Source organism: Helicoverpa armigera, chromosome 27, assembly GCF_030705265.1.
Source record: "Helicoverpa armigera isolate CAAS_96S chromosome 27, ASM3070526v1, whole genome shotgun sequence".
Taxonomy (NCBI): Eukaryota; Metazoa; Arthropoda; class Insecta; order Lepidoptera; family Noctuidae; genus Helicoverpa; species Helicoverpa armigera.
In genome coordinates, this window is record NC_087146.1 from 3,095,913 (window position 1) to 3,122,550 (window position 26,638).

The window sequence follows — 26,638 nt, forward strand, 5'->3', positions numbered from 1 at the left end:
ATTTAATTTTAATTACCTTTCATTTTATTTTTTTATAAATAAAAAATCTTCACCATCATCATCATCCTCCGAGCCTTTTCCCAACTATGTTGGGGTCGGCTTCCAGTCTAACCGGATTTAGCTGAGTACCAGTGCTTTACAAGAAGCGACTGCCTATCTGACCTCCTCACTATATCTATGACCACGCTAGTAAATCGCTCCGCTCCGTTTATGAACTTGTCCGCAGCTCAACGCGTCATCGCGCTACACCCCCTATATAAACGATACAGTAGACAGCCACGGAACAGTATCGGCCCACCCTGTGAATGAGTTGTTTCGAAAAATAAAACAAACAAAAGTGTCAGTTTTTTGAATTCACGTAAGTTGGATTTTTTTGTTCTTTTGTATCAAGTTGGTTAAAAAGTTTATTATTTAACAAATATTTTTTTATTTTTTTCAATTCGATGATTTATATGTCATACAGTTAAATTTGTAAGCCTTTTTACAACTAATAGATAGGAATTACCTAACTACATGTAACAGTAAAAAATATATATTATACGTGGTCTAATTGGGAACCTCTTTCTTTTTGGATAAAAAAATCAGATCGACAGACAAAATAAATAGAAAAATTATTATTAAAACTATCTGATTAATACGTTATTGATTTAAATAAGTTTTTAAAGTACTATTATAAAATAAAAAAAATATACATAGTTACATAGGTTACCTAACTTTTAAAAATATAAAAATTATTAGTAATTTTATACTTAGTTGGTACCTGCTTAGGTATCTAGAGATGCTGAAATTTTCCTAATAAACACATGTACATCATTTGTATTTTGAGGTTCCGTTATATATCTAAAGATACATAAATAATAATTATTCCTGAAAAGGAGTATTTCTTCGAACCGAGTTTTAATAAAGCACTCTTATTTAGATAACATACGTTTTCAATTAATTTATTTGAAGTACGTATGTTTAAAAATAGATTTTAATTACAAAAATATTTGTGTGTACAGGTGCTTAAAATATATCACTTGAAAATGTGTTACTGTGTGATTATTTGTCAAAGCACAAAATTCAGATCATGTGATTGAAATGAATGAAAAAAAATACAATAATCTGAATTGAGAAATTCTCGGTTTTGGAAGTAGGTTTAAAAATTAAGGTTTAAGGGATAAGAGAATGGAGGATTATTTTGACGAATAATTGATGGTTACCAAAGGGCAGAAAAGGGGAAAAAATCGGTTCAGTAGTTTTTTATTTATTTTTATTTATTTATTTAGTAAGGTACAACAACGACATTTTTACAAATAGCTTAGTTTTCGCCTGAATCGACAAACAGACTTCGCATATACCTCTATGCCATATTTAAGGTCGTTTAACAGTTTTCTAGTAGTCAGTCTTCCCATAGTACAAATTCTACTTAGTTGGGACTGGATAATCTATGGGGATAGGTTTCACCCGCATTTTGTGGGTAATACTCCGCGCATCCAGGATAAAAAGTAACTTATGACCTACCTCAATAAATGGGATTAATGCAACATTTTTCATTAATCTCATCATCAGTATGATATTAGTATTGATTATTTACAGTGAAAATCTTTGCCCTATTTTCTCCATTTTCAAATGTTTCACTGTCAAGTAGCAATAGTAAAGAAACTCCATTTTTTATTTAGAAACCTGTTTTACACGTAGGTAATTTGACAATGGCATCAAACTAGGTAATGCTTATCTTAGCTCTCAAAAATAATTGCACTTTACAAGTTTTGGTTAAATAAATTCAGGTCAGGAACCTTGAAATCGAGAAATTGAAAAAAAGTCTCTGAAACGGCTGTAAACAAGGAGTAACTTAGAGGCTACTACTATTCTATCCGTGTATGAGAAATAACTATCAGAACACTATAAGACCATATTTTATAATCATAAGCAACTTAGCATTTTACTCGAACCGAGAAGCGTACCCCACTCAGCAGACACACTCGACAGTAAAAACGTCCGTTTTTCTTAAAATTTCAATTGTTTTAAGAAAACTATTCACGTTGTCAGCGAAATTGAACCTTAGTGTACCTATATTAGAGTGCCTTACACACTAGGGGATTTTGTCGCTCATACATACGCTCTGTTTTGTTACGCGCGACATAATTCCGAACGTAAAAAATCTGGTGCGCAGTAACAGATTTAATTTTTAGGTAGTACTCATTCATGTACGTTATGTAATTGACCAAAACGCCTGTACCTAATACCGTGTTTCTGCAAATAAAGATTCTTCTACTCAACTGTTCAAATACTAGTGTGGCTACCACCACTTACTGAGCCATAAAAAGGAAAAATATATACTATCTACAATCTTTTCCTAATATCGTAATCTTTAGAAAAACTCATTTTCATTCAAACGAAGTGACCCGTTTTTATCTTTTTTTGTGTTATGTTAATTAATTATGTTTCCTATTCATTTTGAAATGTTACATATACCTCTACGTTAGAGTGATGACATATTACAAGTTTCCAAGGAAAATTATATGCCTAGCCTCTAGGGAAAACAGGTAAAATGAAGACACGTTAAATTGGTAGGTCCTGGGTGTCATTTAAACGTCTTTGACAGTTGCTACGGGTAGTTAGAAGCCAGTAAGTCTGACACCACTCTAACCCGTATTGGGTTGCCCGGGTAACTGGGTTGAGGAGATCAGATAGGCAGTCGCTCCTTGTAAAGCACTGGTACTCAGCTGCATCAGTTTAGACTGGAAGCCGACCCCAACATAGTTGGGAAAAGGCTAGGCAGATGATGATGATACAGTCGCGTGTTTGTTTTATTTATATCAGTTTTTACTCAAAAACGTTAGAAAAAACTAGGACTGCGTTTGTTATTCTAAAGTGGGGCTAGTAGGTCGAGTAGGCGAGCGACCGAAATGATATATTTCCAGTATGAAAGTTTCAGCTTTTTAAATCATATTTTTGAATCCTTGAATGGTGTAATCATGATGAAAAGTCTCCTTTTCTGTACTTACATAATCACTAGTTTCCGCCCGCGGCTTCGATCGCGCAGAGTTCGGTTATATCGAGAATTCTTCAAAAGTCCGGGATAAAAACTATCCTACGTTCTTTCTCAAGATCAACTCTATCTCTATACCAAATTTTATTAAAATCAGTTCAGTGGTTTAGACGTGAAAGCGTAACAGATAGACGGACAGACAGACAGAGTTACTTTCGCATTTATAATATTAGTAGGGATTATTGTAGAGTCAAAGTGTTTGAATTTTGATTGAACTCGCTCATATTAGGAATCAATGGTCCTACATATAAAAAAAAAAAAAACAGTTTTATATGGCCCATTTATAGAGGAAGGGTATGGGCTACTTTTTCGCCGATTTAGAGAAATTACTGGCAGAAGCTAGTCATCAAATAACGTTAGTTATTGTTTATATTATGAATGCAATAATAATTCTGTGTGTTTGCCACGCATAACTAAAAAACCGATTTAAAAAAGATTTGGTACAAAGTTAGTCTTTTTTTTAACGACGTCATAAATCTGTGGGTTAGCAGCGGTGAGGGAGTGTCAGACTCTTACTGACTAAAAACCATCGTGTTCAGTCGTAGGCCTTTTATGTACCAGCGCCGCGGTAACTCGCGCGAACATTCCCGCAGCCCGTACAAAGTTAGTCTTGATCTTGAGAAAGGACATAGGCTAGGTGCAATGAAAGTGAAAACATAAAGGAATTACTATTTATGTCCAGATAAGATGCGTAATAAAACTTAGAATTACGAGTATTATATTTTTCAAATCGATTTGTGTTATTAATGTTCCGGTTTTATCGGTTACTTACATCAGTAACAACTCTTTCAAAGTCAAAGTCAAATCATTTTATTTAATTTAGGCCTTAGATATTAAAGATTTAGTTTATTTTAAAATATAATGTATAGTGACTTAAGAAAATAAAGTAACTTTGATTTAATTTTGACATTTAGGCCTTTATAAGTTCATAAGTATGAACGTCAAAAATATAAATAAGTTTCATTCTAGTTTAATTCTAAATCACTCCTTTTTTCAAGTCAGTTATAAAGTACAGTCAACGCCAATAATTGCTATTTACTCTGACCTGACCACAGTCAATATGTCATAATCTGTCATCGACTGTACTCAGTAGAATTATTTTTAGAAAATACCTTTTGTAAGAGATAAGAATTTTCTATTCGTTTGTAGGTTATTTTTATTTATTCTGTGTTGTAAAGGAAGTTGGAAGATTTTTTTCAAAAGAAATAAGAGGTACATACATATTGCTACGCTTATTCAAAAATAAACGTAGGTAGATAAAGGAATTTGTAACCATATCTACCTACACTAATACTATAAACAGGAAATGTTTTTGTATGTTTGTAAAGGCTCCGAAACTACAGAACCGATTTGAAAAAAAAAATCACTGTTGGGTAGCTCCACTATTCCCGGGTGACATAGGCTATATTTTATCCAGGTACGGGAAATAATTTCCTCGAAACGTGAGTAAAACCGTGCTAGTAGCTAGTAGTAGATAATGTTAGTCGATTTTTTCGGTTGATCATTAATATTGTTTCGTTTTCGTCGTTTCCATATGACAGGGAACCGCCTTATGTCTATCTCAATGCTGCTTCTATGTTTTATAAATAAAATACTGAACACTATATAGACTTTGACAAAAACCTTTAGCCTATACAGCTTAGCCCGTATACTGTTTATAAAAATACGTAATTCTATTTGGGAAGTCGGTTTAAAATGGTGTTTTCGAGTCTCGAAATAAGAAGGCCATTTCATCAATCGGTAGACAGAAGAGAATGTTAGAAGAATGCATGCTGCGCCGAACATAAATAAAATTGGAATAAGGGCAGGAGCATAATGATAGTTTTATTCAATTCTCAATATCGTCATTTAATTTATTTGAATTCATGTTAGCGTACAGCACATAGCGATGTATCGACGTGCCTACTAGGGCTTCGAAAACGTCTGCTCGCTAGGATTAAAGTATTAAACTATGCGGTTACAGTAACTTCACCGAATTCGATAGTTTTGTTTTACTAACACGGTTTTTTTGTAGGAAAAGTACTTACTAATTTTGTGTAAGTAGGTTAAAAGATATAAAGGACGCAAAGAAAAAGATCTATCTAAAAATAAAGACTTAAAAAAGACATAATTAGGTACGAAAACAAAGTACATAACTACACGAATTATTGTATGAATTATTTTTGCGTTATTTAAAATTTTATTAAACAACTATGACAAAACAGATTAATCACTTTTCATGAAGTATTTTCTCGTTTCCTTCTGCTAACAAGCATATAAGTAGAAGTACCTAAGTACTTATAGGTACTCACTTTTATGGATTTTTATGAAATTGGATTTTGAATTATTATCCGAATAATAAAGATTAAAATACCTTGTATATTAGGTAGAAACAGTAAATATAAATTGCAAAAAAGTTAAAAATATATTTTTTTGTTTCAGATATTTTCCAAAAAATCTATAACCCATCGATAAAATGGAGCACACAGAGTTCCGCGTCAAAGGTAAGATTATTTCACACCAAATACTTTATCACATATTTCATGAAAGGCTCAGTTGCATGCTTCCTCGTCTTCAGCAATATTGAAAATGTACATAGCATCTTTACATCATACGTGACTTTTCATAAAACTAGATATAAAAATAACAACTATTTATCCATGATTTTTAGGGTTCCATACCCAAAGGGTAAAACGGGACCCTATTGTTTTCGCTCCTCTGTCCGTCCGTTTGTCTGTCACCAGGCTGTATCTCATGAACCGTGTTAGTTGAGAGTTAACATTTTCACCGATGATGTATTTTTGTTGCCGCTATAACAACAAATGAAACTGAAAACAATAAAATAAATATTTTGGGGGGCTCCCATACAACACACGTGATTTTTTTGTCCGTTTTAAAAATAATGGTATGAAACCCTTCGTGCCCGAGTTTGACTTTTCATAAAACTAGATATAAAAATAAAAAACTATTTCCCGTGATTTTTATCAAAATTGCACACTAAAACAAAATCTACTTAATCTACGTCACTTTTACATGCTAAAAAGCTGAACCAATTTAAATAAATTTTAACGTAAGTAAAACGATAGTTTTGTCAAATACTTTTACGATTAGAAATAATCTTTCAGTGTTGCATAGCCCAGTTATCAAGCTAGGGTCTTTATTTAACTGTTAACTTGATAATTTATTTTTGCTAGGCGCAAAAACTTATTTTTTTAATATCTTTTTATCCACGACATCGATGTGGTCCAAAATTTAATTCTAGAGGGTAGCAATTTGGTAGCAACTAATGGTAGCTGGTAGCAATTAGGTAGCAACTCTCTATGTGTATTTCGAGAGGATCGGTAAGTTGTGACAGACAAGGTAGGTTATATGTAGACTACATTTTACCCGATTGCGGGAAGTAGTTCTGGTTAAAATCGTGGAGAGAAGATAGTATGCAATATTATAGCGATCAAAGTATGCTTGTTATGACATAATTAACCTTCAAACAACTAGTACTTTCAGTATACAATAATTATATCTCAATTATAAAGTATCGATACACAATTATTAAAGAACTATTGACACTGATCTAATAGGTTTATTATTTTGTACGTTTGCTGAATATTAATGAGATTTTTATAGGATATTGAAGTGATTTCCATGGTGACATAAAAATATTGTAATTACCTACATACATAGGTACTATAAGTAGGTATTAAGGACCTATTTCAATGTTGTTTCTTCTCTTTCTTCATGTCAACGTTTAACAAAACTTACGTATTTAGCGGTAGTAAAATTCCTTATTTTGATGAAAAAAGTGTGTGTAAGAACACCTTTACGTGGACATTTAAAACCTGTTTAAATGAATAAAAAAAAAAGATTTCCGTGGTAAGTTCAACATAAAATACCTACTTTAAAACCATTCACGGCTCAGGAATCGCATCCAATACATTTCAATTCCTTACTATCAAGACCAATAAATTCAAAATCAGTCTCCTACCCCCATTTCGGATTTCCATACGTTGTTATTGAGTCGTTGGATCCGGTCCGATCCGGTGTAAACCGGTTCATTCCGCCTTTATAACCGGTTGATACCAGTTAGTGTAAATCCCTTTTTATGGCTGTTTCTTTATTGATAAAAAGTATTGTCTTTTGTTTGTAACAAATGATATTTGTTTGCGAATAGATATAAATTCTAATGTAGTTTGTATTGCATTTCTGGTTTTAGACTTTAACTTGGAGTTTAAACTTGACCGTCTTGATGGTCTATTATGGCTATAATAGTATTAACTATCATAACATAGTTAAAAATTAAATAGAATTTTCTTAGAACTTTTTGAAGTAGCAGTAGTTTTGAAGTATAGGTACTTGATAATTGATCATCATCATACTTCTAATGCAATGGCTAGCTTCCGTTAATAGCCTTCTTCGATAAATGTGATACCTATCACTGAAATCATTTTTCATGAGATCTTCTTCTTCTTCCTATCCAGTACTGCAAGTTTAACCACCTAGCAAGCCCTGATATCAGAGTATATCGTAATATAAATTATCTCCATTGCGGCTGCAAAATTTTCAGCTTTATAAATCCCTTTAAAATGCGGAGGGAGCTACAAGAAACCACTGGTTCTCCCCACACTACAAGAAAAGTACACAATTAAAGTTCTTTGTGTTAGTCACATTGACAGAAGTGTCCGTTTGTGCGTCCAGAGCTATCACGCGCCCTTTGTGCTTCATGCAGTACTGTTGATAGGATTCTAGTACAAAATCTTGTAGGAAACTTTGGATTGCAGTTAGAAGTGTGTGTAGAAATTGATTGTTCTTTAAATGTAAATTAGATAGACTAAATATATGGTTAACTACCTTTTCACCCCGGTTTCACCCAAGTGCAAACGGTTCCTTTTTCCCGGACCAGGTTAAACTAAGACTTCCTCGATACATGGATTATGTAACAATTGAAGATTGTTTCAAATCGATCTAATGGAACCAAACTGATTACCGTGTTTAAAAAAAAAAAACTTTCAGTTCTTAGTTCAGTTCAGTTCTTAAATAGTTGGAATTATGTAACTTTACAAATCAAGTAACATTATTATACAAAATATGTAGCTAACTTTATATTTATTTATTACAAAATTTCACTCGCATCATATGTATATTCACCTTACATACCTTTCGAGTCACTTCATTCAGCCATTTTAGCGTGACAATGTATCAAACAACATCTCGATTTTATAATCACCAAATTACTATAACTGTGCAAGGCCGCAATCATTCATTAAACCTTAATAAACTTGCTTCCAAATTCATTTTTCTGCCTTCTCTTCTCCACCCAGCTAAAGAGATGGTAGACTACATAGCTGATTACCTGGAGAACATTCGAGACCGTCGGGTGTACCCCAGCGTGCAGCCAGGCTACCTGCACAAGCTGCTGCCGAAGGAAGCCCCCCAGACTCCTGAGCGATGGGACGATATCTTCAAAGATGTGGATGAGCATATTATGCCCGGGGTAAGTGGTTTGAGTGGATGCCTGATGATAGAAGGCGACCGAGAGGGAGACTAAAGAAACGCTAGAGAGAAGACTTGGACAGCTTCCTCTGGCCTCAAACAGCGATGGATTGAGAAATATGAAAGGCTATGGGGGAGGTCTTTGCCTAGCAGTGGGACAGTATAATCTAGGAAAAAAGTGGTTTGAAGCGAGGGTGTCAAGAATGGTTGGGTATAGGTGTCTTTGGAATGAAAGAGTAGATAGGTTTAGGGAAACTTAAGCGTGCAGCCAGGGTACCTCCACAAGCTGCTGCCGAAGGAAGCCCCCCAGACTCCTGAGCGATGGGACGATATCTTCAAGGATGTTGATGAGCATATCATGCCGGGGGTAAGTGGTTTGGGCAGAGTAGGACGTCCACCAACGAGGTGGACAGACGACCTTATAAAGGCCGCCGGAAGACGCTGGATGCAGGTCGCTTCCAACAGGTATCTGTGGAGATCTAAGGGGGAGGCCTATGTTCAGCAGTGGACGTCCTATGGCTGAGATGATGATGATGATGATGATGAAGTGGTTTGAGGCATGGAGAACTAAATTACTAGCACAGATGGCATAACGTTACTGCCTCTCTCCTTATACGCCTTCGCCAAGTGCACTGGTTGCCATGTCGAATTGGTGGCCTCGGGTTCGATTCCCGGTACGGTCAATTTTTGTATGACAAGCATATATGTTGGCTAGCTACAAGCATTTCTGGGTGTTATAATCTGTATTCTAAATATAAAGAGGCATAAATCCCGTCTATCCAGTTTTTCCTAAATAAACATACATATATCTCTAAGTTCATAGTTTAATTTAGGTAATGTTTCTACCAAGACGTCACGTCGACCAACCATTTTCTTCAAGAAATCTAATCCCCCTTTTTGCCCACAGTTGGTGCACTGGCAAAGTCCCCATATGCACGCGTACTTCCCCGCGCTCACCTCATACCCCTCAATCATGGGGGAGATGCTGTCCAGCGCCCTCAACGTGCTGTGCTTTACTTGGGTAAGTTTCTGATGTATTTACCACAGGGTATGAATGGCAAGCAACGGTTAGAACGGTCAATCCGTAAATAGGTGATGTCGAATTCCTCCGTGTATCAAAAAGCACGTTAAATGAGAAGGTCCTGAGTGACATTTATACATATTCTGGATATCTCTAGCAGTTATTATGTTACGAGACAGGACTCAGAAAGTTGGACAGCCAGTATTACCAAGGCGTATCGGGCCACTAGGGCAACTGGGTTGAAGAAGTCAGATAGTCAGCCACTCCATGTAAAACACTCAGCTGCATCCGAATAGAATGGAAGCCGATTCCAACAGTTGAGAAAGGGTTCGACAGATGATGATCTCTGCCTGCCTTTGACGTTTAGATTAAAATAACTGAAATTTAGACACATTCGCGCTTTGACATGTTTTAGCACATTATCTACCTTTATAACATATTGAATCACATATGTAGGTATTATCCGACTTCAAATACCTCTTCCAGTCACTATATATTTCTATAATTCTGGTTTAGGCCTCATCTCCCGCTGGTACTGAGTTGGAGACTATAGCTATGAACTGGCTCGGCAAGCTGCTGGGGCTACCGGATTGCTTCCTCAACGAGAAGAATGATAGCCCGGGCGGTGGAGTTATACAGGTAACTTTTAAGATTTTTTTGTACTTAGGTTAGGAGCAATCCATATTATAATGCGTTTAGTATTTCTTCTTCTTCTTTCGTGTCGATGACATGTCTTATAGTGAGACTACACTTTGTCAGCTCAATTAGGGTTTTGTCGCAACCTTTATTTTACTGTTTTCAAGTTAGATTCATTATACATTTTTTGACTGCTGTTCTTTAGCTATAGAGATTTGAGGCAGCTTGTGTAGTATCTTTTATTTAAAAATAATCAAATGAAACACAGTAGAAGATTCAAATATATTGTCTTTTCACGAAAGTGGTTAGTCATACTTGTATGTGTAAATACACGTGCACATTTTCTTTGTATGCGTGGGCCCGGCAGAGCTCAGTATTAGCCCAGTCACCGAGTCATACAAAGACAATGTAATACGTACATTTACATACACAACGAAAACTCTGAAACAAAACATCTAATACACAGAAATATGTTATACCTTTGCTGTTCTCCTAGACAACAGCAAGTGAAGCGACCCTAGTAAGTCTTCTAGCAGCGCGCACGAGGGCTCTGATGGAACTCTCCAAGCTGAACCCTGAGGTGCAGTCAGCCGAACTGCTGGGACATCTGATATGTTACTGTTCAGACCAGGCTCATTCTTCGGTGGAGAAGGCTGGACTTATTGGTGAGGATATGTAGAATTGATTCTTCGAAAAGATGTACACCAACTTAATTAGCCGAAGACATACATATTATTCGATGAATTACATAAAATACATAAAATAATACTAATAACTACAAAAAAAAAATACTGATAATACAATGAAATATTGCAAATTATAAATTCCAAATTGAAAAGTCTAACTGCAATTTCTTCCTCATATCCTCCACTGTTCTGAATATCAGGCAGTAGCTAGTCAGACAGTATCAACTATTATAATAGCGCTTTCATACCATTAGATTTTCACTCGGATTTTTACCAGAAAAACCGTGCATATGGATACCTAAGTAAAAAACATAACTATGTAAACCCACGAGTGTGAAGTGGGCTGAAAGGTTTTCCATAAAATAAAGAAACTTTAAATAAGTTTTTCCATTAAATTTTACCATTAACTTAATCGATATAAAAATTCACTTGTCGTTACTAGAATTTTCAGAGAAGATTTTTTATAGCTGACTTACAGGCCTAAAATTTTTAACTTAAATATATTACTTTTTCTCACCAAGGTCTGGTCCGCATGCGCTACATCGAGTCGGATGAGAACCAGAGCATGCGAGGAGACCAGCTCGACAAAGCCATCGCCAGCGACAAGGAAAAGGGACTCGTTCCATTCTGGGTAAGTCTAGATTTTACATACAAGTGATTTAGGTACAGATGTGTTTGTTAAGCTGGGTACTCACTTAGAAGTGTAGCACGTAACGTATCAGATACGGTATCAACCTGCAAGTGGGTACGGCTCGCCACGGTCCTCACGAGCACACTGCGAGCCGCCTTTGTGTTCGCAGTGAAACCGCCACTCGGCGGGTCACTGCGAGCTTACAGCGCTCCACGCGCGAGCGGCTTGCAGCGGGCTCGTGCCTACCTACTCTTCACTTGATACCGTATCTGATACGTTACGTGCTACACTGCTAAGTGAGTACCCAGCTTTAGAGCGCGCGCACACTGAGACTTTTTAGTCGGCCGATATTTTTGAAGTACAGAAATGTACTATTCCAATTTAGGTTTGCCAGCATGTGATGGAAGAATAAAAAATAATAGTTATTTGTAATGCAGGAGCGCAAAGTTGCTTTTTAACCGAGTACTCAATTTTGATGAAGTGAAGGATTTTAAAATTGAATCACAAGCGCATTGAGATCCTCCTTCTTTTTGGGAAGTCGGTATAAAAATAGATATAAATGTATAAAAGATACCTCATATAAAAATCTGTATTTTTGTCTTCCTAACAAAATGTTTCATGGTTTCCCCGCGTTCAAATAATTCTGTCTGCAAAGTTTCGAGTTTTGAATACTACCGCTTTGTGAAAAGAGCGCTTTTATTTGTTTTTTTTGTTTGTAGTAAAATGCGTGCACTTATTACAAATATTATAAATGCGACAGCCTTAAATGAATAAGGATGTATATAAAATATCATTTGGATATCTTTGGCAGACGATATGCCAGAAAGTCTGACAACTAATCCTACCAAGGGTTGCCCGGGTGACTGGGTTGAATAGATCATATTTTATAAGCCGTCACTACATGTAAAACATTGAAATTCAGCTGCGTCCGATTAAGCTGAAATTCAGCTGGGCAGATGATGACATATTATACCTTGGTATTATTTATTTTAGTCTTGCTACAAGAACAATCCTGCTAAAATCACTAGAAACAAATGTTTGCTTATCCCCAGAGACCAAAACAGCTTTATCAAAGGTTATTAATTATGAATTCCACCATGCTTTCTTCAGCTGATATTTATGTAAATAACTCCTTAGAGAATGGGAAGAAATATGACGTTTTCCTTTTAAATGGAGTCCTCATTATTTGAAGATTAGTTTGTGGCATTTTTAAACGTTCATTGGTCTCTGAGGGACCAATTTGTGTTCGGTTCTCAGGAAGCAGCTTACAGTTTAAAGTTTGGTGGAGGGCATAAGATGAAGCGGTTTTGAAGAGCGATTTTGTACACGAGTGAGCAATAGAATTGTCAGATATAAGACAAAATATTATGATGATGATCAATTATAATATGCAATGGAACGACAACAAATTATAAGATATAATAATAATCAATCCAAAAATTTTCATGGTTTTTATGATATTTATTGATTATTCATGATAATTATTTTTATAGTCTTTTATAAAAGTGCATCTAATTCTAACACAAAACCACATGATGGACTAGAAGAAATTGACAAGGTAAATAATAATAAATACGTAACAACCTACAGTACTGGTATTTGTTTGTACAATTGTAAAATTCATTTAAATACTTTTAGCTTGAACAACAGTAATAGTAAATGATGATTTTAAGAAAAAGTTTTTTAGACAGACAATTAAGAAAAAAAATTGAATTATTTCTTTTTACTTTATCTTTTTAGACCAAATCTCGTCACTTGGACCACACCACAGTTGTGTTTGAGACAATTTGTATTGTCTTATGGTCTATTTTAAACCAGTCTTAATGATCTCGCGGTAATATTAATTTGTATGATACTGTTATCAACTTTTATTTACATTTCTCTAGAGTACATATTGCTTGTTAATCTGGCGTTTTGAAACTGAGTTGTGAAAAGTAGGTAAGGAAAATTCTACCACAGTTTAAACTTGAGACTTTCTATTGGGAAAAAGGTACATTGTTAGGTGTTTATTTGATAATTAAACTAGAAGCTTTAACATTAAGTAGGTACCTACTTATACATATTAGGTAACTTAATTTGGCAGTGCTGGATATTAAATTAAATAAAATTAGACTCAGATAGAAATTAAGTATGTAGAATACCATCGGTCCTAATAACTTAATTTTCCTTAAAAATCAAATCAAATATTTAGAACGATAACCCATCCATAAACTGGCCGTGGCAACCGACAACTTAACTTTACATAAATACCAAACCCAATTAAAAATAGCTTCTAACCCCTTAGCAACATAGTTCAATATTGTATAACCCTTATATTCGTTATATGAAGAACCCAGTTTACTTCATAAATTAGGTAATTATTCTCATGTCAAGAATGGAGAGAATTGAAAGATTTTACATCGATGTCGGGTTACTAGATATGACTTTATTAGATCTTCGAAATTCCGTTGTTGCTGTACAGATTTGGGAAACTGGTATATATTTATAATATATATTTAAAAATGATGATAGTAGTATTATAATTAGATAGATAATTATTAATCATAGGATTTTGTTAGTTACCTACAAAATTAATCGGCAACTGTTAAATAGCTTTTTATTGTTTTGGGAAGAGGCTAAGCAGACTATGCAATAAATGGACAAGGACATTATATTAAATTTTTGAAAACACGTTCAAATATTTGTATAGCAACATAAGTCTTATTATTTAGTTGAATTTTTATCTTGTTATGATAGGTACGTCATAAAGACTAAATTGTGTGCGTACTAAGTTTTATATAAACCACATTATTTTGTAAATCTCAGTCGTGGCCTTGTCGCTTCCATCTCCACAACATCTTCGCGAAATAATTAAGAAGGCGCCCGAAGACTCGAGTATCGATAAAATTTTAATAAACATCTCGATTATCCGATCCACTGCCTTCCTAAGTGCATTGTGAACCTGTTACCAGGTTACCTGATTACCAGGATCATGGGTTAAAGGAATTTAACCGACTTTGGAAAAGGAAGTTGTGTTTTTTTATAGGGAAATTGGTGGGGATGGAACTTAAGACTTTTCAGTCGCTAGGACAACGCTCTAGGCTTAGAGTTAGATATTTGTATGGTTGACGGCCTCTAACATAGAGTTTTTATCATCATCATCAGCCTTCATTGTTTCACTGCGTAGGATAGGCGTCTTCACACACTCAAGGAATGAGTGTTAATCACTACGTGCACTCAAGGCGGATTAGCGATTTCAGACTTGAAAGTCAAGTTGAAATTGAATGTCAAAAATAAAATTAGGAACTTCATTTTACATCTGGTACAAATGGTGCTTGCTTGATCTGAAATCGAACCCACATCTCTCTGTATACTCGTATTTAGGATGCAGCTGATTTAACCACCGGACCAGCACGACTTATTAAAAATTTACCACTTACAAAAGTGGCGCATTACGAACACATAACTTACCTCATGTCCAAAAAGTCACAACCCTCATTCTCTCACAGTCGAGTAACAAACAAAACAGACACCACCTAATATTTTCCACCTTCTCTTCCCAGGTTTGCGCGACTCTCGGCACAACAGGTTCGGTAGCCTTCGACAATCTTCGTGAGATCGGCCAGGTGTGTGAGAAGCACGGAGCCTGGTTGCATGTCGATGCTGCGTATGCAGGCAGTGCATTCACTTGTCCTGAGTACAGGTAACTATTAACCATATCATTTGAATAACAGACAGACGACCTTATAAAGGTCGCCGGAAGACGCTGGATGCAGGTCGCCTCCAACAGGTATCTGTGGAGATCTAAGGGGGAGGCCTATGTTCAGCAGTGGACGTCCTATGGCTGAGATGATGATGATGATGATTTGAGTAACTTAATTTTATAGATAGAATGAAATCGTGTGGTAGTTTTTGTTTTTAGACTGTTTGCTTTCCGAGCTTCCCTGAAATTGGTTTTTATGGTTCTATATAAATATATAAAAAACTGATTCGTTTGCTCATGGGCTGTTAACTTTTGACGTTTATTTTATGAGGTTTTTCAAAAATAAAGCTCGAATTGTTTCTTGATGTAGAAACCAGGACGTAAAATATTACAATTTATCTCCCGTTTAGAATCTTACGAAAGTTTATAAACTTCCTAGTAAATTGATAAACTTACGGATCTTGTTATTTTCCGGTGACATATGTAAGAACAATATTAATTTCATTGTTCGTGGCATGATCTATACTAATATTATAAAGCTTGTTTGTTTGTTTGTTTGAACGCGCTAATCTCATGAACTACTGGTCCGATTTGAAAATTTCTTTCACTGTTAGATAGCCCATTTATCGAGGAAGGCTATAGGCTACTTTTTATCCCGGTACGGGAAGTAGTTCCCACGGTATGCGGGTGAAACCGCTGGCAGAAGCTAGTTTATAATAATATCTATTTATTACAGGCACTGGCTCGATGGCATTGAGATGGCTGACTCCTTCGCCTTCAATCCTTCTAAGTGGCTGATGGTCAACTTCGATTGTACTGCTATGTGGTAAGTATTTGAAACTAAATCATATATAATCATATATAAAACTCCTATTTATTACAAATACATAAAATTAAATATGGGTACTTGTCATCCGCCTAATCATGTGAAATTTGTTGGCAATTTAAAGTAAGTATTTGTTCCTAATACACACAGCTGAATGGATTTTGGATTTGGATAACGCTTGGGAGTAATAAAGATTGTATATCAGAATTACATAATAAACTACCTTTCATCCTGTTGGGGGCCAACCCCAAAACCTGTGGAGGCTAGTATACATAGTTATCGGCACGAATCTTGAGCTCTGACCTTCACCTGCGCAGAAGGTAGTCAAAGTCAAAGTCAAAGTCAAGTCAAAGTCAAATCATTTATTTCATTTAGGCCTTTACAAGCACTTATGAACGTCAAAATTATAACTAAGTTTGATTCTAGTTGCCCATTCCAAAAGTAGCTTCCTATGGTATTTATTGGGACCCAATAAATACCTTCTGCGCAGGTGGTATGAAGTGAGGCGCGGGGGCGGGCTAAAGCGGTGATTGGCCCGCAGTGCATCGCGTCATAGCCGTCACTCGGGGTTGGTTCTTTGCTAATAAATCACTTCTGCGCAGATGTAGGTCAGAGCTCAAGATTCGTGCCGATAACTATATTTTAATATTTACGATACATTTTTAATATTTTCCACATTTTATTATCCATAGGGTAAAAGACAGCACAGCTCTTCACAGGACTTTCAACGTGAACCCAATTTATTTGAGGCACGAGAATTCAGGTAAATATTTCTGATTATTAAAACTGTAGGTCCCGGCTGTCATTGAACATCCTTGGCAGTCGTTACGGGTAGTCAGAAGCCAGTAAATCTGACACCAGTCTAACAAAGGGGTATCGGGTTGCCCGGGTAACTGGGTTGAGGAGGTCAGATAGGCAGTCGCTCCTTGTAAAGCACTGGTACTCAGCTGAATCCGGTTAGACTGGAAGCCGACCCCAACATAGTTGGGAAAAGGCTAGACAGACGATAATATTGTTTGATTCATAATAGGGTATTTTAGTCTAGATGAGAAAAAAATTAAAAGTGTATTACAATGATTGTTTAGAGGAAAAGCAATCGGGAAATGTTAGTTTCACTTCGTAAGGTACATAAATATATTTTTTATTGCAGTTTAAAGTTTTTAGGTTATTTTATCTGTCTTTGAACACTACGAAATGTCGCCGCCATGCTAATGACGTCATTACGGTAGCAAACAAAAGTGTCAGTTAAAATTTTCAATACATATCAAAATATATAATCTACACTGACAGCTGTAGTTTTTTACTAACGTAATGACGTCATGACCAAAAAACAATCATGGCGTCCGTTGTGTGCCGCGTTTTCGCGAAATACGCGCGAAATTTGAAATTATGATAAAACAATTAATTTATATTCGTACATAACGTGAGAAAAAAAAAGATTTTTAATTTTTTAGAGATATATTAAGACTAAAGAATTTATTTAAGATATATTTCAAAAATGCATGTAATACCCTATTGCAATAATTAGAATGTCGACGTTTACCTTTTTATTTCAATTGTTTTTATTTTAAAGTAGAAAGTACTAATAAACGTTTTTTTTTGTTTCAGGAAAAGCAATTGACTACATGGTATGTATAGATCATGTTTTTGAAAAAAAAAAAACTGGGTTAAATTTTGTCACTAAAGAGTTTTTGTTTTTCATAAAATTATTTAAAAAGATAGCACCTTTTCTATTTGTGTGTGTATATTTGTACTTATGTTTAACTTTATGTTGTTTATATTTATTTAATTTCAACACATTTACGAACACACCCTAAATCATTACATTACACTAGGTCGGTGACAGAAAGTCATACTACAAGAAAAACCCACTGAGGAAGATAAACAACATCTTAAAAGGTACAGCCAACCCAACGATCACCGTAAACGGTGATGAAGCAACAAACGGTGATGAAATCATCACCAAAACCGACAAACCAAAGATTGAAAAAGATATAAACGGGAATATAGAAAACGGTGATGTCGGAAAAGATGATGACTTGTACGAAGATGATGATGATGTAAACCTACATGGTTACAACAATATGTCTTCTGGTTGTGGTGAACAGATACAACTTGAAGATCCGCATAAGAAAGAACTTCTAGTAAGATGTCTTGTTAGGTGATGGGTTACTGGTGATGGTGCGGACTTGGTGATGGGAAATTACTCTAGTTGCTACATTCAAAGGAGTTTTACTACAGCTGCTGATATTATTTCTAACACTGTTACTACCTATATTATATTCAAATACTCAGACACTTCTGCATACTCATGATAACTATGTATTTATATGCCTTTTCGTGACACTTAATTTTGATTGACCTGATTTGGTGATGGAAAATTACTATTGTAATAATTAAGCTTTTTTGCCATTTTGTGGTGGTATGAAGTATAGTAGGTAGTCTTTTACCCGCTTGTACAATTTATTTTTAAATTAAGTCATTATTTTCACATTTAATGACTAAGTTGTCCCAATAGTATAGTACCCAATAGTATAGTTGTAATAATATAGTTTGACCAGCTTTGTTGGCTTCCTATAATAATAAAAAATCTAAAAGAAACCTAATAATACAATATTCTTTACTAATTGATTTGTTTGTATGTACAGCACTGGCAAATTCCACTCAGTCGTCGCTTCAGGGCTTTGAAGTTATGGTTTGTTCTCCGTAACTATGGTGTGACAGGGATTCAGAAGCATATTCGTGAGGTAAGTTGCTGATCAGGTGAACTCATTATCATCATCTCTATCAGCCATCTGCTAAACTCCCTCAATGAGCGTCAACCATTCCGGTCTTGGGTAGCCTGCAGATGGTTCATGGTGGATTCATCCACTATAAATTATTTTACTGTTATGTTATGTAAATTATTCACTTATTTAAATCCATCTACATAAGGTAATTAAGGTACTCAGAGCCGTTTTCTGAGATTAGAAAAATCTAAAATTTATCAAAAGCCGGTAATAAAACAACCACAATTTAGCGTCATCAGCTGTTTTCGCGTCAACCGCTAGTTTTTCACCACATTCACATATTTTAATTAGTTTTTAGATCATTCGTTTAGTTTTTAGATCATCATCATCATCATCATTAGTTTTTAGATCATTCGTTTAGTTTTTAGATCATCATCATCATCATCATTAGTTTTTAGATCATAAATCTCGTTTATTTTATCACTTGTATTCAGCACATGTTTAGTTTTTATATATATTGTTTCAGGGCGTTCGTTTGGCTCAGAAGTTTGAAGCTCTTGTTTTGGCTGATCAGCGATTTGAGATTCCTCAACCGAGGAATTTGGGTAAGTTTTTTTTCCTTCAATTAGTTAATATGTGTAATGCTTTCCAGACCAAATGTCTGTCACAGTGGCTATACTCTCAAGAAGATCAGCCAGCTACTGATGACATTGTCATAAAGCTTAAGCATTTGCAGAGATACAGTTGCACGCTCTATACCTACACTCTCATAGCTCGAAAGGACGAGATTCAATGAGTTACATGTGGCCTGTGCCAAATTGATTTGGCAGACACAAGTGCCAATTTCCCACTCGTCAGTCAATGCTTACTTTACAATAAAGCAAATAGCGCTTTCTAACGCACCTTCCACATTACAGGCATGGTAGCGTTCCGTATGAAGGGAGACAACGCTTTGACCGAACGGCTGCTGAAGCGCTTGAACGCCCGCGGCTTCATCCACGCCGTGCCAGCCTGCTTTAAAGGAACATATGTCATTAGATTCACTGTCACCTCTTCTAGGACTACCAACCAGGATATCTTGGGTAAGAAATTTGACTGTTGTAGTTTTTGGAAGAAGTGGATTTGTTTTTATATCACTATATCACATAGTATAAAACAAAGTCGCTTTTTCTGTCCCTATGTCCCTTTGTACGCTTAAATCTTCAAACCACGCAACCGATTTTCAAACAGTTTTTTTAGTAGATAGAGTGATTAAAGATAAAAGTTCATATGTTTAACAACATACATTAAATAGTGGGGAAATAGTGTTATTCCGTGCGAGGATGGGGCGGGTCGATAGTAAAAAATAAAATAAAAGAGTTCCCCGTGGGAACTACTTCCCGTACCGGGATAAAAAGTAGCCTATAGCCTTCCTCGATAAATGGGCTATCTAACACTGAAAGAAATTTTCAAATCGGACCAGTAGTTCCTGAGATTAGCGCGTTCAAACAAACAAACTCTTCAGCTTTATAATATTAGTATAGATAGATAAAGGCAGAAATCCTTAATATTTCTTTGATGTTAAAGGTTTTGTCTTCGCCTAAGCATAATGTACCTTTCTCAAAGTGGTCTGGATTCTTTATATTTGCTGCGGGTTGTTCGCGCGAGTTACCGCGGCCCTGGTACATAAAAGGCCTATGACGGAACACGACGGTTTTTAGTCAGTAAGAGCCTGACACTCCCTCACCGCTGCTAACCCACAGCGGGAGGGGTCATTTGATGATTTTTGACGTCGTTAAAAAAAAAATATTCTATATATTTTGGTTATTTTTTCAGATGACTGGAATGAAATAAAGACTGTTGCAAAGGAAATACTGACAGATGTCTTTGGATCAGAGGATGGTAATATTGTCGTGCCGAAGAAACCTAGGATCTCTCTCAAAGGTATGTTAGTCAACATAATATTCGTTTCTCTTCTGGACTCCAAACACAGGCAACTGATAAATTTATCTTACAAACAGATGAGAAAAAAGTTATTATAATGAATAAGACAATCATTCATCGTTGTGGTTAGTCACAAACCAAAAAGTCTGATAACCAGTCTTGCAAAGTGGTATTAATTGCCACTTGGGTTCGATTCCCGGGTCGGGAAGAAATCGCTTCGTAGGGTTTAGAAACGCTGACAAAACAGCCCGGAGCCTGGAAATTGGTGATTGATTCACCCGTGCATTGGAGATCATGTAAACGTCGACCCTGCGCCTGATCTCTCTCCGGTCGTGTTGGATTGCCGACCCATCGGGCTATGTGAGTGAAGGAATAGTGACTGCACCTGTGTCTGCGCAAATGCTTGTGCACTATAATATGTCCTGCGCATTTGTCTTATCTCCTTATATGAGAACAACCGTCGTGGCCGATAAATTAGCTAAGAGGACATCGAATTATGCAAATTATGACTCATTGTGGTTTTTATTTTATGTTTCTGTTCTTTTACTTTCTTTTGTGTGTGTTTTTCTTTCTGTTCTTTGTCTTACTTATGTGACTGAGGCCGATTTTTACCGACAAAATAAACTAAGACAGCAGTTTACTTTGCAAATGAATGCGTGTAAATTCATAGTAAACAATTGTTTTAAGAAAACTGACGTTTATGTTGTCTTTATACTTGGCCGTAAATAGTCTTTCTTTCTATCTTTTCTTTCTTTCTTACTTACAATCTTCTTTCACCTTCACAAAAATTTCAGAAACTCGTGAGCTGAACGCGACATTTGGTACCAGTCTTCTCTTAGCCAACAGCCCTATGAGTCCTAAGATTGTCAATGGTACCCACGCCGCTATTTGCGATTACGAACAACTCCTGACTTCTTGCGCCCATACCTTCGCTCAGTTGAAAATGGAGCCTAAAGACAGCCCCGGTAAGTTCAATTTCAATTGTCTCTCAAATACGAATCACAATGTTCTAGGGGACAATGATACGACCAATTTCGAGGGCATTCGGTGCGGAGATAGAGCGGAAGCCTGGGAAAGTTACGGCGTAGTTCTATCCGGATATATCTAATGATCTATTTAATGAAGAAATAAGGTATTCTTGGGGAAAAAGTTTCTTAAAATACCTATTGTGAAAAACTAACATTTTGTTGTTTTCTGCGTGTTTTTATATCAATGGAATTTTTGGGTTTGGGGGTGTTATTTTTCGTGGTTTTCTCCATAGGTTTTGTGAACTGCTTTTTATTCAACGTGGTACAGGTTTCATTGCTGCCATCTATATTTTGAAGAAGAAAGCTATATATTACTTTCATTTCAACGAAAACTATCTACTCGAATACATTTCATAAAATATTATTCATTGCTTACCCAAAGTCATTCATGAGTTTTCCTAAAAAAAAGGCGTTGAAAGACATCTAAGTTTGCTCTTTTGATATTATCCATTTACTACATAATTTATTCATTTTCAAACCATCATCATCGTCTTACGGCTGTTTCCAATACTCTATCTATGTATCTGTCGATATAATTATTAGAGATACAATTTTGACAATAACCCTATACAAGTTATGTCAAATTCTCATCTCTACTAAACAAAATAGCTAATAGATAGAATATAGGAAACAGCCTTTAATCCATATATACAACTTAACCCTTCACGTTTTCACAGCAGTTTCATACAAAACATGCGAAGTTAAATATATAAAATGTTTTTTTGATGTTTTACTTAAGTTAACATTCGATATGAGAATGACCTTATCCATCGCGGTAATAATATAACTCAAGTCTTTTTAGATGTCCTCGTTTAACTCAAACTTCTTGCAATTCATAGGCAATCTGATATATTGTTTTTTTATTACACAATAAAACAATATTTTCTTAACTACTTACTCAACGTTGTAAAATAAAGATATCAAAAAATACTTTGAGGTAGGTATATTAAATATTACCACGATCGATAAAATTACTTTTCATATCCAATGTCAGCTTAAGTAACAAAACAAAGAGCCATTTCATTTTTAAATTTCCTCTAACCACCTCACACCTTAACTCCTACTAATCTACTAACAGAGATGCGCCGACGCATCAGGGGTATCAAAATGGTTGGCAAGAAGTTCTCCCTGGACTCCTGCATGGACATGGTCCAGGGTATGATGGTGGAACAGTCTCTTCCTCAGTGTTGCGAAGACGAGAGGGAAGACGTCTCCAATGGTGGGTAGAATTTGTACCCTGAAGTAGAGGCTAGCTGAAGTATAGTTATCGGCACGAATCTTGAGCTCTGACCTGCATCTGCGCAGAAGTGATTTATTAGCAAAGAACCAAGCCCGAGTGACGGCTATGACGCGATGCACTGCGGGCCAATCACCGCTTTAGCCCACTCCTGCGCCTCACTTCATACCACAAAAGGGACCCAATAAATTACTTCTGCGCAGATGTAGGTCAGAGCTCAAGATTCGTGCTGATAACTATAATTCTAGTTTATTAACCTGTTGTATGTCGCTAAGTATTTATTTATTTATTTAATACACTGTGATAGATTTACAGCTATATAAAAACTTAGCAATAGAAAATCAATTGTGTCTGCGCTCCGGTATACAACGGGTTAAGGTCCGGTTTCACAAGTGTCTGTTAATTATTTGATAGATTCTGCCAGAAAACGGCTGCTTATAATTACTGCTAGATATGGCTATCCAAGACTTGTGAAACCAAAACTTATAGTTTCTGACGGCCAGTTTCTTCATCAAAAGTTAAAGTTAAAGTAATGTCTAAAGTAAAAGTAACGGTCAAATTCATTTTTTCTATTAGTTTTGCTGTCACTTTAACCTTGAAAATACGAATTTGACCGTTACTTTTACTTTAGACATTACTTTGACTTTTACTTTGGCTTTTACTTTTGATGAAGAAACTGGCTGTTAGTCAGATACGTTCCTGATAGGCTGTCGGCAACTTTATCTGTAGACGGTGAAACTGGCCATACAAATCAGATAGTTTGAGGGTAGAGAAAGAGAATAGGTATATTACTAGAGAAGTCTGTAGTGTGGATTTCAATAACCGATCCGATTGATCTGATTGAATTTTGACGTAATTCAATGAAACTAATGTTGACATTCAATCGCAAAATGATTTATGGATAGGATATTGAAATCCACACAATATGATGATAGTATGTGCCAAAGGTTATAATATGTGTCATAATGGTTTGGAATCTAAAGTTCCTTCTTGTGATAAAAATAACATCATGTGTTGCTTAAATAAATAAATCTGTTTCTAGGATTGAACAACGACATGCCCTTTTTCTATAATAAAATTGAGGTAATATTATCAGTTTTTTGGTGATGGGTAATTTTAAGTGAAATTTTAAAACTAACCATTGTATTGTGATTAAATTCAAATTGATCAAATCCATATACCCACAGATTTTTGAGCAACTAACAAAATATTTTTGCTTTGCTAATTTAACTTATCTTTTTAGCTCTTTCACACTAGCGGATTTTCTATTCTATTTTTTTGCGCCACAGCGAAAAATTGTCAACTACCTATTCAAACGATGACAGCTAAAATCCGCTAGTGTGGAAACAATTTTTGTTACTAACCATAAAATTATTAAAACAAAAATTCTCTTTCCTTTACAAAGTTAATTAAAATCCAGGATCCAGCCCGGGAGACAGGTCCTCGTTAACATCATCACCAGTGACATCTATCGGGACTATCAAGCAAGAAACAAATTCAGACACAAACCAACTGCAAGTACCTATTGCTCCTTCTCGACAGAGGTCTAAATCCGTCGACGTGGCACTCTCCGGGCTTTCCTTAGACGACGCCAAAATAACTATCGATGTAAAAAACAATGAAATTATAATCACTCCTACAGCATCCAAAGATATAGCCGAAGAAATGACTTCTAAAACAGATTATAGAGAAATAGAGGAAAAATTAAATATTGGGGATAAAATCACTCAGGCGTTCGAAAATTTTCAGGACGGGTTGCAAATGTTGAGCGAGTATAAAAATACTGTTGATAAAGATGATTCTAATACTAAGTTGACTATCAGAGGTCCTGGTAGTTATATTAAGAAATTGATACAACAGTTTAGTGAAGGGCCTTTTGAAACTGAAGACTCTAAGCCTGAGTCTGACAGGGCTATGTCTACGCAAACTATTAAGGATAGGGCCGATGCAATCTGTAAAAAATGCTTGCATTACAAAGGAAAGATTTCGAAGTAATTTTGGAAAGATATTTAACAGTATTTTTATATTAAGTTCAACTTTAAAGCAACTGTTTCATTTTTTACGCTTATTTTGATAAATATTTGCCTGGATCGATAGTCACGTGTATAATTTTAATATCTTCTTGCTTTTGTTACGCTAAAATGTTATAGTATTTTAAGAATATTATATATCTCAAGACTTATTGTTTTTTGGAGGTATTCCTCGGAGCGCCACCGTTTTGAGGCGCACCCGAAAAGAGCGAGAGAGAGGAGCGTACCTTTTAGTAACGCTCCCGAAAAAAATTATTACTAAAAGGAGCGCTCCGACTAATAATGAAAGTGCCTCTTATCTAGTGCGCCTCAAAACGGTGGCGCTTCGAGAAATACCTTTTTTTTCTGAACCAATGTGATTATCACTTGTTAAACATTACTTTAAGGAATTTAGTTCTGTTAAATGGTGAAGGATAATATTTTAAGTTAATGCACAATTATTTGCTTCTTGTATTTAAATAATATGCTTTTGTAAAATATTTTCACACCGTTATTAGTTATTTTAAGTTAATAATATAATGAGAAAACGTATCGTATTTCCATTATATACACAATGTAAATTAATCATGTATATCCAAAAAATATCCATGTTTATAAAACGAAAAATGTATCTCATATATTCGAAATACATGCAATGTACCTACTTTCGAATAACATATTTATGTTATCCTCTTAAATTTGAAAAATATAAACTAGTTATTGGATAAAATATATTATAATATATTAGTATTGCTTATATATATTTAGAGATATCTTCTTAGTAGTAGTAAAAACTCATAATTTCCTATCTAAGATATTTAAAAAATATGTATTAAAAAAATCTAACCTAATCGTAATGAAATAATAAAATTCAACAAAAATACCAATAGAGATAAATAAAATACATAATTATATTATATTGTTCAAAATATACTGCTGTGCATTATCAATAAAAAATGCTTTAATAATTGCAGTAGAAGAAAAAATATATTCATGTTAAAAATTAATAAACGCTTATAAATAAAATAAGCAAAATGTAGCTATAATGGTATATATTTATATATAATATCAATTATTTAAGAAAAGCTTCTTCTTACATTTTTCTTAGACTTTATGTTTTAATGAGATATATTTTGCAAATTATTTAGGCTAAAATGAGGAGATTAGAACTATATATTCGTTCGATATTATATGTCATAATAATATCATTAATAATGTTTAAAAATTGTTACCTAATTAGAAATTAACTAGACGTGTAACTATATAAATTCCGCTGAGATTTATAATATACCTATTGTTAGATCTGCTTAAAGGTGTGTCCTAAGTGAGCGATCTGTTGCGAACGCGAAGCGACGCAGCTCTATTTTCTTTGAAGCGGGCAATGTGACAGTGCGTTGTACAGCACTGAAAAATCTTAAAATTCGCTTAGCATTCGCATATGTTCAGTTTGCTCACGCAGGACACAACCTGTTTTTAACTCGCTGCAGACGATTTAGAGTTTGGAAGAATTTTTTGTAGCTCCAAAGTTTGCTTGAAATTCGTCTATATAGCAGTGAAAGGTTTAAATATTATAAACGTGTACTGTAACATACGTACTCTTAGGCATTAGGCAAGTAGACACAAAATGTATAAACATGTATTTTAGCTTTAACTTTAATGTGCAATAAATATGTTATGAAGCATTGATTTGGTCGCATTATTTATTTACCTTTTATCGTACGCTTTCCATC

The 26,638-nt window shown here is 35.1% G+C and overlaps 1 protein-coding gene across 7 annotated transcripts; it reads left to right on the forward strand.

Moving 5' to 3' along the window:
• Positions 1 to 281: 281 nt before the first annotated feature.
• LOC110384609 (histidine decarboxylase) lies at positions 282 to 25,579 on the forward strand. Of its 7 annotated transcripts, none has more exons than XR_010277847.1 (19): positions 282 to 358; positions 5,456 to 5,517; positions 8,329 to 8,501; positions 9,408 to 9,521; positions 10,038 to 10,160; positions 10,654 to 10,822; positions 11,365 to 11,474; positions 15,017 to 15,156; positions 15,893 to 15,982; positions 16,675 to 16,745; positions 17,591 to 17,610; positions 17,818 to 18,126; positions 18,631 to 18,729; positions 19,238 to 19,316; positions 19,629 to 19,793; positions 20,527 to 20,634; positions 21,648 to 21,766; positions 23,942 to 23,982; positions 24,320 to 24,414. XR_010277847.1 is itself a non-coding variant. In XM_064041989.1 (19 exons), exons 2-19 carry the CDS (start codon positions 5,490 to 5,492, stop codon positions 24,892 to 24,894), a joined length of 2,685 nt encoding a protein of 894 aa, XP_063898059.1. In that variant the 5' UTR covers positions 282 to 358; positions 5,456 to 5,489; the 3' UTR covers positions 24,895 to 25,578. The 7 variants fall into 7 exon arrangements, 6 of the variants coding, with proteins under 6 accessions (XP_063898059.1, XP_063898062.1, XP_063898061.1 ...); XM_064041989.1 differs by lacking the exons at positions 21,648 to 21,766; positions 23,942 to 23,982 and adding exons at positions 21,429 to 21,599; positions 22,741 to 22,881 and having other exon boundaries at positions 24,320 to 25,578; XM_064041992.1 differs by lacking the exon at positions 21,648 to 21,766 and adding an exon at positions 21,429 to 21,599 and having other exon boundaries at positions 24,320 to 24,486.
• Positions 25,580 to 26,638: the final 1,059 nt, after the last annotated feature.